The sequence below is a fragment of the Mycteria americana genome, chromosome 5, assembly GCF_035582795.1.
Source record: "Mycteria americana isolate JAX WOST 10 ecotype Jacksonville Zoo and Gardens chromosome 5, USCA_MyAme_1.0, whole genome shotgun sequence".
Classification (NCBI taxonomy): domain Eukaryota; kingdom Metazoa; phylum Chordata; class Aves; order Ciconiiformes; family Ciconiidae; genus Mycteria; species Mycteria americana.
Window position 1 is genome coordinate 31,832,264 of NC_134369.1, and position 16,524 is coordinate 31,848,787.

The 16,524-nt window shown below is 42.5% G+C and overlaps 1 protein-coding gene across 4 annotated transcripts in view; it reads right to left on the reverse strand.

Annotated features, from left to right (window-relative positions):
* Window positions 1-16,524, reverse strand: part of RPAP1 (RNA polymerase II associated protein 1) — a 43,700-nt gene that overhangs the window by 2,999 nt on the left and 24,177 nt on the right. For all 4 annotated transcript variants that reach the window (XR_012775910.1, XM_075502749.1, XM_075502746.1 and 1 more), the window contains 11 exons: window positions 16,204-16,338; window positions 15,859-16,038; window positions 13,716-13,873; window positions 12,183-12,362; window positions 11,204-11,405; window positions 9,196-9,305; window positions 6,577-6,772; window positions 5,490-5,639; window positions 4,868-5,010; window positions 2,822-3,626; window positions 553-729 (listed from right to left, as the gene is read on the reverse strand). Coding sequence is in view for 3 of the 4 variants with exons in the window: in XM_075502749.1 (XP_075358864.1) it covers window positions 553-729; window positions 2,822-3,626; window positions 4,868-5,010; window positions 5,490-5,639; window positions 6,577-6,772; window positions 9,196-9,305; window positions 11,204-11,405; window positions 12,183-12,362; window positions 13,716-13,873; window positions 15,859-16,038; window positions 16,204-16,338 (2,436 nt within the window). In the remaining variant the exon portion in view is untranslated. The remainder of the gene's footprint in view (window positions 1-552; window positions 730-2,821; window positions 3,627-4,867; window positions 5,011-5,489; window positions 5,640-6,576; window positions 6,773-9,195; window positions 9,306-11,203; window positions 11,406-12,182; window positions 12,363-13,715; window positions 13,874-15,858; window positions 16,039-16,203; window positions 16,339-16,524) is intronic.

The window sequence follows — 16,524 nt, forward strand, 5'->3', positions numbered from 1 at the left end:
GCTGTCGCTTGGATCGTGCCTCTCTCCTCCTTCCCCCGACCTGAAACTCAGCTGACTCCTCAACTTTCAGGTAGAAACGTAGATCAGGGGTGAAGTGTTAGCACAAGTAACCATTGCTAGAGGCCCCAAGGCCGTGGGAAGGTTTCTGCTTGGTTATTCAAGCAAGGTGAAAGGAAAGAGTACTCTGCACCTTAAGACTGCTCTAGACAACGACTAAATCTATTACAAGCTCTCTCTGCCTGATCAGCTCCCTCATCCTCTCTGCTTCATGCTTCCCCCCGTAACATAGCCCATGTAGTTGCTGATTTCAAAGGTTTATGTAGGATTGGCTACCATTAATGCAAATGCTTTAGGGTATAACGAACAAGAGCTGCTGCCTGCATCTCGTATGTGGATTCTCAAACAGCTGACCAGTCCTCAAAACATTTGCTTACAGTCTTTGTTTTCAAGCCCAGGGTCAGTGATTCACCACAAGCCACACAGGACCCTTGGGGAAGAGCAGATGCAAAACCCAAAGCTCCCAGCCCTGAGGCTCTGCTATCCATTACCTACCTGTGTCGTGCTGTCTTGGGAGAAAATAAAGCTGTTCACGTGAGCCACAGCCACCACATAAAGAACAGGGCACCAGGTGTGGCGCAGTGCACCCGTGACCAGTGTTCGGAAGTAGAGTCGCAGGAGGTTCAGGTTATCCTCAGGAGGGGAAGTATATCGCTCAAGAGGCACAGGAAACTGCAACAAACCCACCCAGAGGCAACATTATAGTTTTTGTCAGGGTCTAAGTAGCGAGGGGAAGTTCATTACTTTAGGGTGCCCTTCCCCAGCTCTTTGCTGCGTGCACTCCCATATCCCACATACTCCCAGATGTACCTTGCCGGCACAACTCCCATTTGGAGCAGAGCTGTTACTGCCCACACTGACTAATACGGCATGTCTTGGACAAAGCATCCTCAAGACTTCTTCAGCTTTATGGAGGGATGTTTTACTGGTTAAATCACTGCAGTTGCTTTTTGGCACAAGTAAGAAGAGCGGTTTCAAAGTGAGGAGACAGAGTACTTTCAACAGCATCGCATCCTGCTAATGTACCAGACAGGCTTACACTGACCTATGCATTTAGCCAGAAAAGGAAACCAGATATATGTGCCAGAGTTAATGTTGTTGTTAAGCAAAGTTTCCAGCATTTTCTGACTTCACTGTCTAGTTTCGAAAAATAGGTTAGAAAAGCTTTTAGTAACAACTTAGTTTTGTTTGCTTTTCCCCTCTGCAGAAGTCCAGTTTTTATTCTTCTCAATTTTGAGATAAGTTCTCTAGGGTTAAAATTACGTATTTCACTTTGGAGCATCTTCTTTGCATGATTAAAGACAATCATTGATTTTACTCAATTCAAAAAGCAGTCTGCCTGCTAGGATATTCCTACTGCCCGCTAGGGTATTTTTAATTCAAGACAAAAAGGGAAAAAAAACCCAAACAAACAACATCACCTCAAGTGATCTTGCTCAAATTTGTCAACACATAGTTTGTTTTCAATGAAAAACAATGAAAACACGGTTCATAGTATTCGGCATTTAAAAAATTTCTAAGCGCATGAAAACCAATCTGCTTTGAAATGTTCTCCATCGTAACATACGCCACAATTCTGATGGTACTGAGGGATCAAGACAAGATAAAGCACATGACGTAGAATGAAGGCTTTCATCTGGAATATTGTGTTTAGCTCTATTCCTACATGTATTTGTGGAACTGGAATAGAGACAGGGAAGGGCTACTGGAAACATCAAGAGAACAGATAGCTTATCATAAGAAGCAGGCCAGAATATCTTGCCTTACTTGGTTTAAATAAAGGCTCATCTGGCCATAATGATACGGAAAAACTGGCTGCAGGACTACTACAACCAAAGCAAGAGCGCTGCAACCACACAATGGAAAGCACTGATCTCATGTAAACTGCTGGTTCATAGGGGTTTGGAAAAAAAATTTTGAAATGTTATCTTTGTATTAGCAAACTTTAGGCTAGATCAGGTATTGTCTGTCAACTGACATAGAACTTAAAGGCAGCTAAATTCCATCTCTTGTGCTCTGCTCATGCAAAAGAAATGCAGTCCTGCACTTGACAGATCAAATTTACCCAGCAAAGCACAATTCCAGTGTAACTAAATGTGGAAACATGGCTGAGAGGGAAAATGACTGTTTGTCCATACATTAGGCAAGGAAAAGGTTCTCACCAAGGTGAGAAAAGACTTCTTTAAGGGAAAGGTAATTGCTGGCAGAAGAACATGGGGTGCAGACTAGCCGTTCATACACACAGGCCGTAAATTAGAAGGAGGTTCTCAGTCATTAGACCAAAGCAGGGTGTGGGACAATTTCCACTGAAGACTGAACTATTTCACAGCTCCTGCCCTCCACCTGTACACATTATCTGCTCTCAGAACAAAGTTCAACAGGTTTCTGAAAATGATTATGTGACAAGGGCTTGTACCTACAGGGGCTGGACTCTGTTCTCCAGACTTACAATCAATCAAGCCGTTTAAAAAAAAAAAAAAAGAAATAACAACAAAAAAATGTATACACTGCTGTCACAGCCCTAAATCAAAAAGAACATTGCTCTCCATTCCTATTCTATTTTACATTCCATGCATTGGACTTTCTTCAGCGAGAATGAAAAGCTTCTAAGCAAAGAAAGCATGATTATTCTACTGGACAAGGAATGATGAGGAAGAAGGGGAACTGCTGGGAGGATGCCCAAATCAAGGTTGGAGAAACACAGGCAAGAGCCCAGTAACCCAGAAATGTGCAGTGACAGGCAACTACCAAAAGCCAGGACTACCTGCTGGAGCGGCACTCCTAGTGCCCGCAGGATACTTGTGTGCTCCCCAAAAACAGAGAGACGCAGATGAACGCTGAAACGCTTCTGTAGAGGTAGAAGAACAAAGACTCCAAAGAGTGGATCTCCAAAGGAGACACCTTCAAACTGCTCCAGGAGACTTATATAGAGATCATGGAAGGAAGCCAAACCAGGGAGAGGAGCATCCAAGTTCAGAGAGTCCAATGTCTTGGGTTGGCAATACACAGAGAGAAGGGCAGCTGTGTAGCGGTGGATTGGTGCTTCTAGAAAGAGGTCACCGCCTGTGAGAAAGACACACATAAGCCGAGCAAGTTTGGCAGCAGTAGGGATGCTCTGAAGGGTTTTAGCACGCCAGGTTTCCAGCAACAAGACCCACTGCAGGTTCCAGGTCACAGTGTTGACGAGATCAAGTGGGAGAGAGTTCAGTACAGCCCCACGTGTCTCTGCATTAGTCACTTTGTTGTAAAGGCTGATAAGCGGAAAGAACGGCCAGTCTGAAGGCAGGATGGGCCCTTTGACCTCAGGAAGCAGCATTGACTGGATGAGGTAATTCCGTCCTTGGTAGGATGCTTGGGAACGTGTAAGGGTAGGCTGTAAGTGGACAAAATGAGAAAGGTAGCAGGAGCGGATGAAAGGCAGATTCTGGTACGATTCTCTCAGCAGGGCACCACGAGTAGCCTTTGAAAAAAATGCTGCCACAGAGCCAGGCTGTGCCAGTTTGGCACTGGTACCCAGATGCAGGATATCAGAGAAATCAGCTGCTTCTGGCCCTCCAGCTTTCCCTTCACTGTAAGATAAAGACAAACATCAGTTAAACAAACACACACACACCAAAACACCAAACAAACAAAACACCACAGAAATTCACCTCTACAATCTTCCTGGATCAGGGAGAGCAATATACACAAAGCACTCACAACACTTTCTACAGCATTCAGTTATGATAATACTGAGTGCCTGTAAAGTATCAGCTATCTTGGTATTTAGAGGGAATTCACAGAACTACATTTGGAGTTAGCAACACTAAGGCCTTGCCATGAAAAACCTCCACACAATGCCAGCAGCCTGGTGTGGACGCTGCAACCCCTTTTCCAGAGAGGCAGTCTACTTACCAACACAGCTGTCAGGGTGCTGAGATGAAATACCACATATCAGATAAGGCCTACATGAATCAGTAAGACAGTTCTCAAAATAGTAGCTTTGCAGCTGGCAGTGGCAAGGTCAGGTGAACCATACAGACTGGTAGTTAGAATTTGGGGGGGGGGGGGGGGGGGGGGGGGGTATTTGTCAAATCCATGTGCCATGATATCAGACCAGAGACTGACCATGGTCTCAGATTACTTGCCAAATTCTCACAAAACGGTAGCTCTATAGCAGGCATTTGTAAAAACACCAAAAACAAAAAACAAAAACACAACACCCAAACAAACAAGCAAACCCATCCAAAAACTTTCCTTCTTTTGGGAAAACTATAGTCTCTCCTTGCAGCACCTTGGTCCAACCTCTACAGGGATGTGCCATGGCAAATTACAAAGAGATTGTGATGAACAAGATAAACTGCTACCATTTTCTTGGCCAGACATGGGAGGCTTCACATTTGAGATGCTCATGATTTCTTCCAGTGCAAGGTGGAAAACATCACAGTTGCCAAATCAGCAGAAATTTGTGTAAGAACTTGTATAATAAAGGTTTGGGGGAGATTTAATAAGCTTTTCAGCCTATGTCAAATTGCCATATTTAGTGAGAATCAGTTCTATCAGGAATCACAGGACTCTTGCCACAGAGATCAAAAGAAACTAGTCACGTTTCTCAGCATTGGTACATCAGAGAGAAATCTGCAACCACACTGCCGATCTGATTAAAAGGCTCTATGACTGCAGAATATGCCAATGAGTAACTAAAATTTGAATACAGGCCCTATTAAAGGCCAAAAATTATGACAAAATTGCAGTGCCAACACGTGCTCTTTCAATTTTCCCAAGTTTTCCCATGTACCAGACTACAGAAAGGAAAAAATGCAAAGCTTACGGAAGAAACTCTGGATTAAAGGCAAGATCCAGTAGGACCTCATAAGCCAGATGCTCACTCCCTGGCAACAGACGGCTTAGCAATGCCATGGCAACACAGTGATGGAGTGAGGCATGTTGGGCATAATCCGGACAAGTGCCTGCCTGTACAGGAAACAAAACAACAGATAAAAGCACTATATCATTTGTCAACAAAGCAATCAACAAGGACAGGAGAGTCAACCGAGACATAGATCTTGCTGTAAAGTGAGAGACTGAGGCAGACTACAAGAACTGTCAGCATTCATACCGAGATCTTTCTGCTTCCCCTGATTGTCTTAAATAGTCAGACATCTTTTTTAGCAGCACATTTGAAAACTTTGTTCTCACTCTAGCCCAAAGACAGGCAAAAATATAATTTTGCCATCCAAAGTATTTTGGATCTAAATCCCCACATCAGTAACTGTAAAGATATTATTTGCTAACGGGGCATTAAAAGACAGCTGAAGAGTCATGAGACCTAAGTCAAATATGAGAAAGAACATGGCTGCAAAGACCAGTTGCCAGTCTGACACACTGAGCTGGAGAGGCCAAGGTGAAGTCAATTCCTCGGGTGAAAGAAATGAAAGGACTAATAACGATACCATTCTCCGAGCCAACGCTAACACAAAGTACTGCAGATGATATTCATGGCGCAGGATCCACGCAGATGAGGGAGTTACAGAGGGAGGTCTGGTCTGCCAGCTTTGATGCAGATAATCCTTCAAGCCTCTGAAGTCCAGCACAGAGCTGTACTATAAAGAAATCAGAAGTGGAGACAAATACTACTAAGACAGTTCGTGCTTGGAGGAACGTAAAACATAGCCCTCTCCAAGGCCTACCCCCTACCTTCTCCCATGAGAATTCCTATTGGCTGCTCCAAAAGGGATAATCAAAAATAGCCTTATAAGTATCTGCCTCAGGTCTCACCTGCACCTAGCATGACCATCCCCACCACAGGTAACCAATAGTCACTGCGTACATTTTCCATAATGCTTTGTAAGGCAGAAGTCTGGCCAGTGGCTTAAGAAGTCTTTCTCTCATTTGGCGATCTCTCTCAGATATCGCTATTAGTAACCGGTCCGCTAATTCAACATAAGATGACAGAGGAAGGTTTTGAGAAAGCTTATGCTAGGTTCTCCATCTCTCTAGGGCTCTGCCATTTCCTCTTCAGAGTTTGCACTCTTCCATGACTCTCTCATTCTAAAAATTCAGGGCAACCAGAAGGGAAAGAAACCTCTTCAGCCACTGTAGCACTCATTCTCTTGTTTAATTTCATCCCATTTTTCTTTGTTATATATGCTTCAACCATCCCTTTTCTCCTCTGACATTGTTATCTATTTTGCTTAGCCAAACAACAGTTATTTAACCCTTCTCAACATTCTTTATAAATCCATCCTTTAAGTGTCATCATTATTCATCACCTGCTCTATAATTCCAGGTTCCCAGTGTCAACTGTCAATTGGAAGTCAAAGACAGAATATATTTTTCAGATCCTTGTCCCACCTGTTCTGAAAATGGAGGTATTTCTCTCTATAGGAGTTGTGTATTTTTATTTTTAAAATAACAAACAATTCCTTTTTAATAGTCCTACTAACATCACTCTTAAGCCTGGGAAGATACAAATACTAACCTCCCTCACAAGCATATCATAATTCACCTAGAACCTACGGCGAAAAAGTCTATTCTCACCTTGCTGGTCAGGCCTTTGTGAATGTGAGTGATGCTATTGATGAGAAATAGGAGGGCAGTGAGAAAGGGGAAAGGTGACTTGGAGCCAACCAGGCTCAAAGGAGGTTTGCCTCCAGTGCAGCTCAGAGATGCAATGCTGAAGACAGATTCTGGTGCTGGGGAACAGGACAGAGGGTTGCACAAAGCAGAACACGGCCTGTGTGAACAGATAAAAGAGAGAGGGGTCAGGTCAAAAGCACTCATACCGCTGAAGAATTATCTTGTAGGAATGTTACTACCTGCTGTGCCACACATTGCAGTAAAACGGAAGCCCCAAAGACTGTGCAAGAAAAAACCTAGTATCACAGTTGGTCAAGTAAGCACTACCGCCATACAAGGTAATGCTAGCGAGCTGTCATGAATTCTAATCTTCAGCTAAATTGTTCATGACATGCAGAAATACTGATGCAGTGACACAACTCTGATGTCAAACATTTGAAAGCATCGGGCCTTTGATTAAAAAAAAATACACATTTCCCCACATACATACGTAAACCAGGCTAATAAAGCTGCCCACCCACTCAAGACATTTCAATAATAAACTGGCAGGCAAAGCCAAAAAGCTAGCTTATATCTAAAATTGACATTGCAAAAATACTGCCCCTTATGTGCTCATGAAATACATATTTTTAAAGTCTATTCAGAAAGAGCTTAGATTTAACGTACATGAACATGACCGTGCATACTGCTCTTGGTGTGTGTGCTCACTCTCTGCAGGCAAAGCTAGAACTTTTCATACCAGCAGTGTAGTCTAACAGGAGCTGGTGGAAGGCCAAGGCTTACATAAAGCTGATAAGGGGGATTCAGGTTGGAAAGCAGAACTTCTAAACAAGAATTACTGTCCTTGGGAGAGAAGCACATCTTGAAGAAATATGTAAGCTAATTAAAATGTTTTGGAAACCATCTGAAACAACTAATAGAAGTGTGATAAGAAGCACCCTCAAGTGAACTATCCTCATTATAATACTAAAAGTCACACCCCTCAAGCTGGAGACCCTGGCCCAAGCAGAGACCCCTCACCTTTGAGCGTGCGCAGAATATTAAAGTAGCACTGTAGCTTTAAGTTGAAATAAGAGAAATGTGACCAATAGAAAACTGCTTTGTGTAATTACTTATGCATATGCATAACTAGACTGTATAAATACTGTACCTGTATGACCAAACTTTGTGCTAGCTTTGTGGAGCTACCACCTAGCACCCATCTCTGCACAGACGCGAAATAAAATACCTCTGCCCTGTGTGTATATTGGCGTCTCACACACCAGGTAAATGACCTCACACTTGTGGAATAACAGCAGTGCTTACAGGGCCCCACACTAGACATACCGTGTCTGTATAGGCAAGACCACTACAAGGAAGAGCGACCATAAGCATGTTGCTCAGCGGTCATGAGGCAACAGGGCAAATCCTGTCAAAGATCCGTATCATTACTCTATGACAGAGAACTAATTCTTTAAATGCACTGCTCTTCTTTCCATTGGCATTATCATGTAGGAGATGCATGAACACATCTGGGGCTCACAGAGTACCCTGAACTCCTGGCCCTAATCTGCCCACAATGTTTTGACAAGATTGTCAAAATATTAAGGCAGAGATTAGCTGATTCTTTTTACCAGCCAGTGTTAACAGCCTAGGAGAATTCTTGCTGATGGGCTTTTACAGCCTGACGAAACCCATTGTTTTCAGACTTCAAGGACAGGCAGGAAAGGGTCTAATGAGTGCCCTTGTGTTGGAAGCTTTGGTGCCAAGACCTTCACACCTCAGTTCTCAGTCATGAAAGAACATGGGCCAAACTGTTTGGTGAGCATTCAAATACCACTTAAAACCAAAGATTTCAAGGGCCCTTTATATCAGACGTTCTCAGAAGCAGCCAGATGTCTCCCTGACTACAAGTTAGGCCTTTTAGGTTCCCCCTCTCCAGAGGATTGATCACAGGCTAGCAGGGAGGCTCCCTATACAGCAGAAAGACAGAATCTCTGTAGTGCTTAACAGTTCCCAGAGGCAGAGACAAAGCTTATGTTATCCAAATGTCTGAAAGAACAGTTTGGTATCTGGCCTTTCACTTTCTTGCAGGTGCTTTGAAAGCCTTAGTGAAGCTCTGCAGGAGCGTAAAGTCTAGTTTAAATTATTTTATATAAGCAGCATTACACAGAGCACATGAACGGTACATGGACACACACACTCACCTTCCCCAATGTAAGGACGACTCAAATTGATGTTACTTTTTTTTTTTTTAAACCAGTGAAACCAAAGAAGAATCAAAGCCAAGAGTGACTGAAGTCAAACTGAAACTGATATGAAAAACACAGCTACATGGAAGGGCAGAGCTGCTGACCCTGCAGCAGCACCAGTAGGAAAAGAGGAACTGGAGAACCCCTGTGGCCATCATGCTTTTTGCTGTGAGGGGAGAGAGGACAAAGCAGGGTGTAGACAGAGCACTACTGCACTCTAATTCACACATATGGGGCACGTATGTACAGCGGAAAGAAATGGGAGGGGGAAAACTGCCACACAGTACAGTATAGAAATGAGGCTCCCTTAGCTTCTGGCAACAGCATCTTCACAGTGAAATTATTTTACCTGAGGAAGTCCCACATGCTGTGTATGGCTGGCTGGCTGAGAAGGGGCTGCAGCACCTCAGATGTCAAACGTTCCAGTTCCTCTAAGCAGTCAATTGGATTGACTGATGGCTTCAGAAGACATGGAGAAAGACAGGAAAAGATGGTGAATGAAGGCATTCCAGTGAGGGCAAAAAGCCAGGTTGATTTAATTGCTTTCTCTGAATTTATTATCTTTTTGCCAGACCACATCATCTACATAGTAGTACTGCTCTAGGTTAGAGCTAGCCTCACTGCTGGTAGTGCGGAAGCTGCGAGCTGGCACCTCAAGGTGTTCTCACACTCAAGTATTAAAATGCATCACAGAGATTTCTTAATTGGCTGGAAGTAAGGTATGGGGTCCTTGGGATCAAGATTCCCTAAATGAAAACTTGCCCTAAGTAGCTAAACCCCCTCCCCATACCATCTACATGCTGATCTTTCCATTTAACTTGAAGATGACACAAAGGTGATCAGAACTACCTTGAGAAAGCAGAGTGGCACCATGAAGGTCTCCAAAAAAATTATTGGGGGGGGGGGGGATCAACTGTATAAAGTGCAATTGACCTACCCATCAAAGCATGACTGTGGATGCACACTGCACAGAGGAGGATTTGTGGCTTTTAGAGAACCATCTGAATTCTTCTGACCCTAGTAAGCAATATTCCAGGTTGAAGGAACATGCTTGCAAATTTTAATGTTTTTTCCCTTCATTAGAATGCTGCTTTAGGATACAGAAATACTCATTTCTATAACATAAAATCTAATTTTCCCCTGGGTGAAATCCCCCTCCAGAAATCCATGAAGTCTACATGAAGACGTTAACCTTAGTTCTTAGTCGTCTAACAAAAATATTCCAAGAAGGTCCCAGTATACACTAATCTCGTTACTATACAAGTTGGGTTGTTTTTTTTTTTTGCACTAGTCCATTCAAATGTGCTACATGCAATTTTATTTTTTTTAATCAGATTAGCTAACCACAGGTAGATGACTGAACTTGTTTTTAAGTGGAAATAAAAAAAAATCTTATGTCATAGTTCAAGGACTTAAGTAATTATTTTGTCAGCCACTCTTCTGGGATATCTATAAAGGTTGAAAAGGAGTATTAACCTCTTGGTTATCCTGGTTCTCTAATGCTCAGGACCTAATGACAGCACATGAAGGGTACTACCAATCTTTGGGGCACTGAAGACATCTTTGAAAGATACTGGTGGTTTCCACCCCAGCCACAACTAACAAACTCATTTGCTTTGGGCGAGTTTCAGAGGAGTTGCAGAAGTGTGAATAACTACAGCCATTAAATTACCCCCACACCCTGAAGACAGCTCTCCCAGATCAGAACTCAGGCATGTCAGTTGGGCAGTAAAGAGGAAACTTGCATTTATCTTTAAAAAATGAATCTTTAAGGTAGCTAAAGTATAAGACATTATTCTTCAACAGCATCACACTGATGTGTCACCTTCAGAAAACTCACTTTAAAAGATGGTCACATACTACAACTGTAACTGTGTTACAGAATTTGACGCTGAAGGTCAGTGGGGCAGCAAATAAATTTATCTTTATTGTTTCCTATCCAAAGTTCATATGGCATGATCCTCTTCATATGGCATGACCCTCAACGCTCAATCTTCCAACCAGATTATTGCAGCATAGCTGTCCACATGTAAGCTCTCAGACCACAGCAAATGCAAAAATGTGCAACTTGATTTAGGCCACAAGGAGAAAGGACTGCCAAACTAAATTAGGTGGAAGAAAGGACAAGAAAGGAAGACAGTGATATTTGGCACTGCTAATGTGAAGGATCAGCAGACTTATCTGACCCTAAATGCCACGCAGCCTAGATATGAGCTGTGGTAAACAAAATCTAGTCCTCAGCTAGATGCCTCGACATCTGTCTTTTTCAGCATTGCCTGTAAGTTCAGGTTTTCAGAGGTAATACACAAGGCTGATGTTGGTGAGATGAAAAGACACCCTGTATTTTCAGGCCTTACCTGTTGGCTGCAAGCACTGTAATAAACTCCCAGGTAGATCACATAAGTTGTGGTCAGAGGCTGGAGAGTTTGCCAAGTTTCTGTCTGCGATATCTCTTGGAGGAATGTTTTCAGGCCAGTCTCAAGGAAAGGCTGTAAGCCTGACACTTGATTCCATGCTACTGAAGGAGGTGGAATCTGTTCACTATCTTCTGAGCTATTACTGAAACACAATGGAAGAATGACATAGGATAGCAAATATGTCTCAGAAACAATTGCCTCTCTAAATCACCATTTTTAAGAGCAAGATTTCCAATTGCATGTAGTCTGGAAGGCCCGACAACAACTGTTGATACCCGACAACAGCCACTAGGTGGAAAAAAAAAGTCTTTGCACATTTCCACAGACCAGACCAAGTCAATTTAGGCAGAAAGGACAAATGCAGAATCTACTCATGCAAGCTGAAGTTTCTTCACCTGCACTACTCTGTCCTTGAGCTATGGTCTAGTTTTACTGGACACACTACCTCAGTATCCAGCTTTAGTTAAAAGAGTTTCTTGCTTTTCACCAGAAAAAGTACCTGTGTCCAGCAAATCCTACTGCTTTGATGCCTATCGAAACCAACCACCTCTTAATCCTGACCCATCTTGGTCTCTGCAGGGAGGTTACTTTCTTTTCCCCAAAGGGAAGGTCAAAGGAATTTCCTAGCTCCTTTCAGCAGGGCATTTGGCTAACATTGCCCTTCTGCCCCATAGCTGAATGCAGATTTTTGCTCCTACCTCCTACCAGGCTAGCAGGTATACCACTGTCAGAATAGATTACCCCTCTGACGTTGTGTCAGAGGGAATACACCCCACCGTGCAGGGATTCACATGCGGGACAGTAAACCATCCAAAATGAAGGAAAAAAAGAAGGTGATAGCCAGGTCTCCAAACCAAAGAGAGGGAAGACAGGATGCCAACTATTCAGATACACAGAACTGGTGACAGAGAGGGCCTACCTGCTCAGTTTGGCCTGCAGCTCTGCCGCGTAGCCTGCTGTTTGTGTCACGTGTATCAGCAGAGTAACTACTGCCGTAGCTCGCTGGACAGACAACTCAATCATAGGGCTCTTCCCACGGCAAGTGCTGAGCAATTCAGGCAGGGACTGCAGTATCCTCACCAGCACAGGGTAGAGATCCCTATATATATGAATCACAGAATAAATGAGGTTGGAAAGGGTCTCTGGAGATCATCTATAGTTCAACTCCCTGCTCAAGCCAGGTCAGCTACAGCAAGTTTGCCCAGGAACATGTCTAGTTGGATTCTGAGTATCTTCAAGGACGGAGAGTCCACAACCTTCCTGTGCAACCTGCTCCAGTGTTTGATCACCTTCACAGTAAAAAAATTTTTTCTTACGCTTAGGTGAAATTTCCTGTGTTTCCATTTGTGCCCATTGCTTCTTGTACTTTCACTTCATACCACTGGAAGAACCTGGCTCTATCTTCTTTACACCCTCCCATCACATATTTATAAAGATTGCTAAAATGAGATTATGACAACCATCACCACCACCAAAATAACAAAAATAAACAGATAGAGAAAAAAAGATTACAAAGGAAGAATACTGTCATTCCAAATTCATCTGAATGGGACCTACCTAATACTCTGCCTCCAAGCATTCTGATAATCTCTTGGAAAAAAATACTTTTATTCTTGTTTCCCTAGTACTCAAATTCTCAGCCAAAGTATCCACAGTTATAATCATGCAAATTTAAGGAATCTTCTGCTGTTTGTCTTTCTTCAACATTATTTACAGTGCTAAAAAATTATATACAGTTTTTACTCTTTATTAACCAATACACCTGATTGGGCTGGAGAACACAAAATGCTGCTGCGGAGAGAGAATCTCCCTTCTGAAACTTAACACTGGCTTCCCTTTTACACCTCTTCAGAGCAACTCCATAGCCATCTCTGTGCTTCCAAGTCAGTGCAATTACAGGAAGAAGATTCAATGCTTCAGGTAGGTCAGACTTATCCCAGTGCACCTTGACAGTCAAGCACAAGAACTTGTACTGAACTGAAAGTCGACGCAGCATGCAGAGTTTGTCTGCATCAGTCTGGCTCACTTAGCATGGATGCTGGTGACTGCTGCCCACAGACTGCCTTTAGGTCAACAGATTCAATCCTAGGTGTGCAGTAAACTACGTGTCCTGATGTCACACAAGCACAGATTATTCATGCCTTCAAGGGGAAGAAGATGCAGCCCTAAAAAGTTAGGGTGATCTCCCATAGTACAGAGGAGAAATAACAAAATACCAGTGCTTAAACACAGGAGATAATGAAAAAAAAAAAAACAGAAAAAAAGACAATACTCAACACAAATACCTTTAGAAACTCTGAGTTTTACTGCAGGAGGCCAGAGAAAGGGAGGTAAGACTCCCTGAAGGGAGTAGAGACTGAGCCTGGAGATTCCTATCTTTGCCCCTCTGGACCAGGATGTCCATTTTCTCTGTTGTGCCCTCCACCCTCATTTCTCCAGCTTCGGACTGTACCTGTAGAGATCACAGGCCTGACCATAGCCAGCCGCCACAGCCCACAACCGGAAGGCTTCAGTGCTTAGCCTGATGGCTTCTTCCCTTGGCAGGAGCAGATCCAGCGGGTCTTCAGCTATAAATCGACTTAACCGACTTTTCATTTCAAATTTGTTAAGCTGTAAAACGAACAAAAAAGAATGAGCAACAAAAAAGACAAAAGGATAAGAGACAAGAGTTGCATGCATCATTACCTCATTACTCTGACACACCAAAAGAGGTGCAGATTTCAATTCATCTCATTCTAAACTCCTCTTGCACTGTTCAAATCTGTCTTTATCTTGTGTAATATTAAGGAGCATGCTACAAAGGATCAATAAATGGTCAATGGCTATTAAGAGAGAAGTATTCCTGGAAGGGATGCCTAGGTGTTACCTAATCCATTCCTAACACAAATCAACTACACCTAAATCATTCCTGACAGTGGTTTATTTAGCCCACACATGGTCTTGTTTTGGATGCTGCTCTCTGCAGCATTTAACAGATTTTTTAAAAATATATAATTATCCTTCAAGTAGCCATAAATAGAACTCTAATAGAGTCAAGATTACATGTAAAGATATATCTTGTGAAAAACACTGTATACAAAAGTACTGAATTGATGACGATATTCTTTTTGGGAGATCACACTAAATGGCTTCCAGAGGTCCTACAACCTAAATCTTTCTATGATTCTGTGTTTATTTTATAAAAGGGTACCTCCTCACTATTACTTTTATAAGATTATAGAATTTTGCTGCCTTGGAAATGTTCTGAGGTTATTTTAGTACTGAATTAAGCATGACATGACTCATTTGCAGTTCTCTGGAAATAATTTTTATCCTCCCCAACAACTGGGTATTTTTGCTTAACCATAAAAAAAGAGCTTCTCTTTCCTTCTCCCACACATACAAAAGCTCGTGTGTGCTCTGTCTAAACAAATGAGATAACAATGTCTTTTTCACAACACAAGGACATATTATAGATAATTTAAAATTCAAATGCTTTAGAGACATCTTGTAGGGAAATCAATGCACACCAGCAAGAAAGCAAAGGAGCTGATGAATTCTGACACCCCTCCTACAGAACAGGGGGCAAAGTCAAATTTACTTCCAGAGGAGGAAGATGGAAGAATTTTGTTGTTAGCCAAAATAAATTCCTACATTGATGATTTTGATTTAGTTTTTTATTATCTTCCATTCCTATGTTTAAGTGCCTGTAGCAAGTCATATGAGAGTGCAACAGAACTAAACCCTGAGTGGGAGGAACCTTGTAAGCAATTTTTGCATGCCTTGAAATACCTGTAGTACACAAAGCCTGAAATAGCGTAAAATTCAGAGATTTTCTATTATGTTCCTAGCACCACTTAACAGCCTTTAAATATCCCACTATACATTATCAGTACATTATTCTATGTATTTTATAGCACAGATTGGTGGTGTTCTGCTGATGTTAGCAATTTCCTGGATGGCAATTTATTAGATGCTATTAACAATACTGAACCAAAAACCCTAAGAGGTGCTCATCGCACTGTAATGGGTGCTGCTCTTGGTAGATGTTATGCATTTATAGCACCAATGTGATGACCTGTATGAGTGAATGCAATTATCTCTGAGTGGAAAACCTGTTCAGAAGTAGATAAGAGGGGTTGGAAATACTGATAAATTACCTCAGAGTTATTAAGACAAATGAATGGCAGGAAAGTTCAACCAGGGTTGTAAAACACAAGGATAGCGATTAAATATCTGGTTTATATAGTCCTAAGCTGCCTATCACTGAAACACGGGAGAGTACAGAGCATCACACACCAATGTGTGCTCTAACATCTGCTGTTGGTCAGTATCACTGAGCTGTGCTACGTGATTTTTCATAACTGCTCTACGTAAAACAAAATAAAGCAGAGAAAAGCTTGAGACAGCTCTTCTACTGGCACACAGCAGAAGGCATCATTAGTATGACGCTGTCAACAACTCCTTCAAAACACACATATGCACCTTCTTCACAATGATTATTTCAGCTTCCGCTCAGTCTCACCTCCAATTAATCCTCTGTCTTTACTTAGAAAGCAAGGCACAGAGAACAAAAGGCCTTTGCAATCAGAAAAGCTCTTCTGAGAATCACTCACCAGCCTGGCAGTTGCATTTCGGCCTCCAGATGCCAACACTCTGATGAACTTCATAGCAGTGGCGCAAGCAACTCCATGGAGGCTGGTGAGTAAACACCCTGGTTCAGCCACTTGGGGATCCCACTGAGTAGGGAGAAATTCCCTGACAATGGTCTCAATCAACCGAGGACAATCAAGCAGCTACAGAGAAATAGCAGGCAGCACACATAACTAAAGGTATGCAATTATGCAGACATGCAGAAGACATGCAAAACACACAAATTTGTCTAATCTCTTTGCCATAACTTCACCTGCTTCTTTCTTCCCTTTTTCAAACCTTTCTCTACTGTACAATGGGAGATTTACCTGGCTGCATGCTTCAGAGGAGTGCCTTGCTATGTGGGTGAGGATGTGCAATATATCCAGAACTACTGTTGGAACAGGTCGTACCACCTCCAGGATGTACCTCAGCCGGTGTTGGATCCGTGTCTTCAAAAGTCCCTGAGAAAGGAGAAAGAAAGAAAAAAAAAATTCCATTATGCTCTTAAAGATGGCTATCTGAACTGCAGTTGCTCAAAGACAAAAGCAGATTCAATTACATCTTCTGCAGAGAGATGGTTTTAAAATTACCAGTGGGGAAACAAAGAGATAAGTTTCTGCGGATTTGCCAGTATGCTAACAAATGAG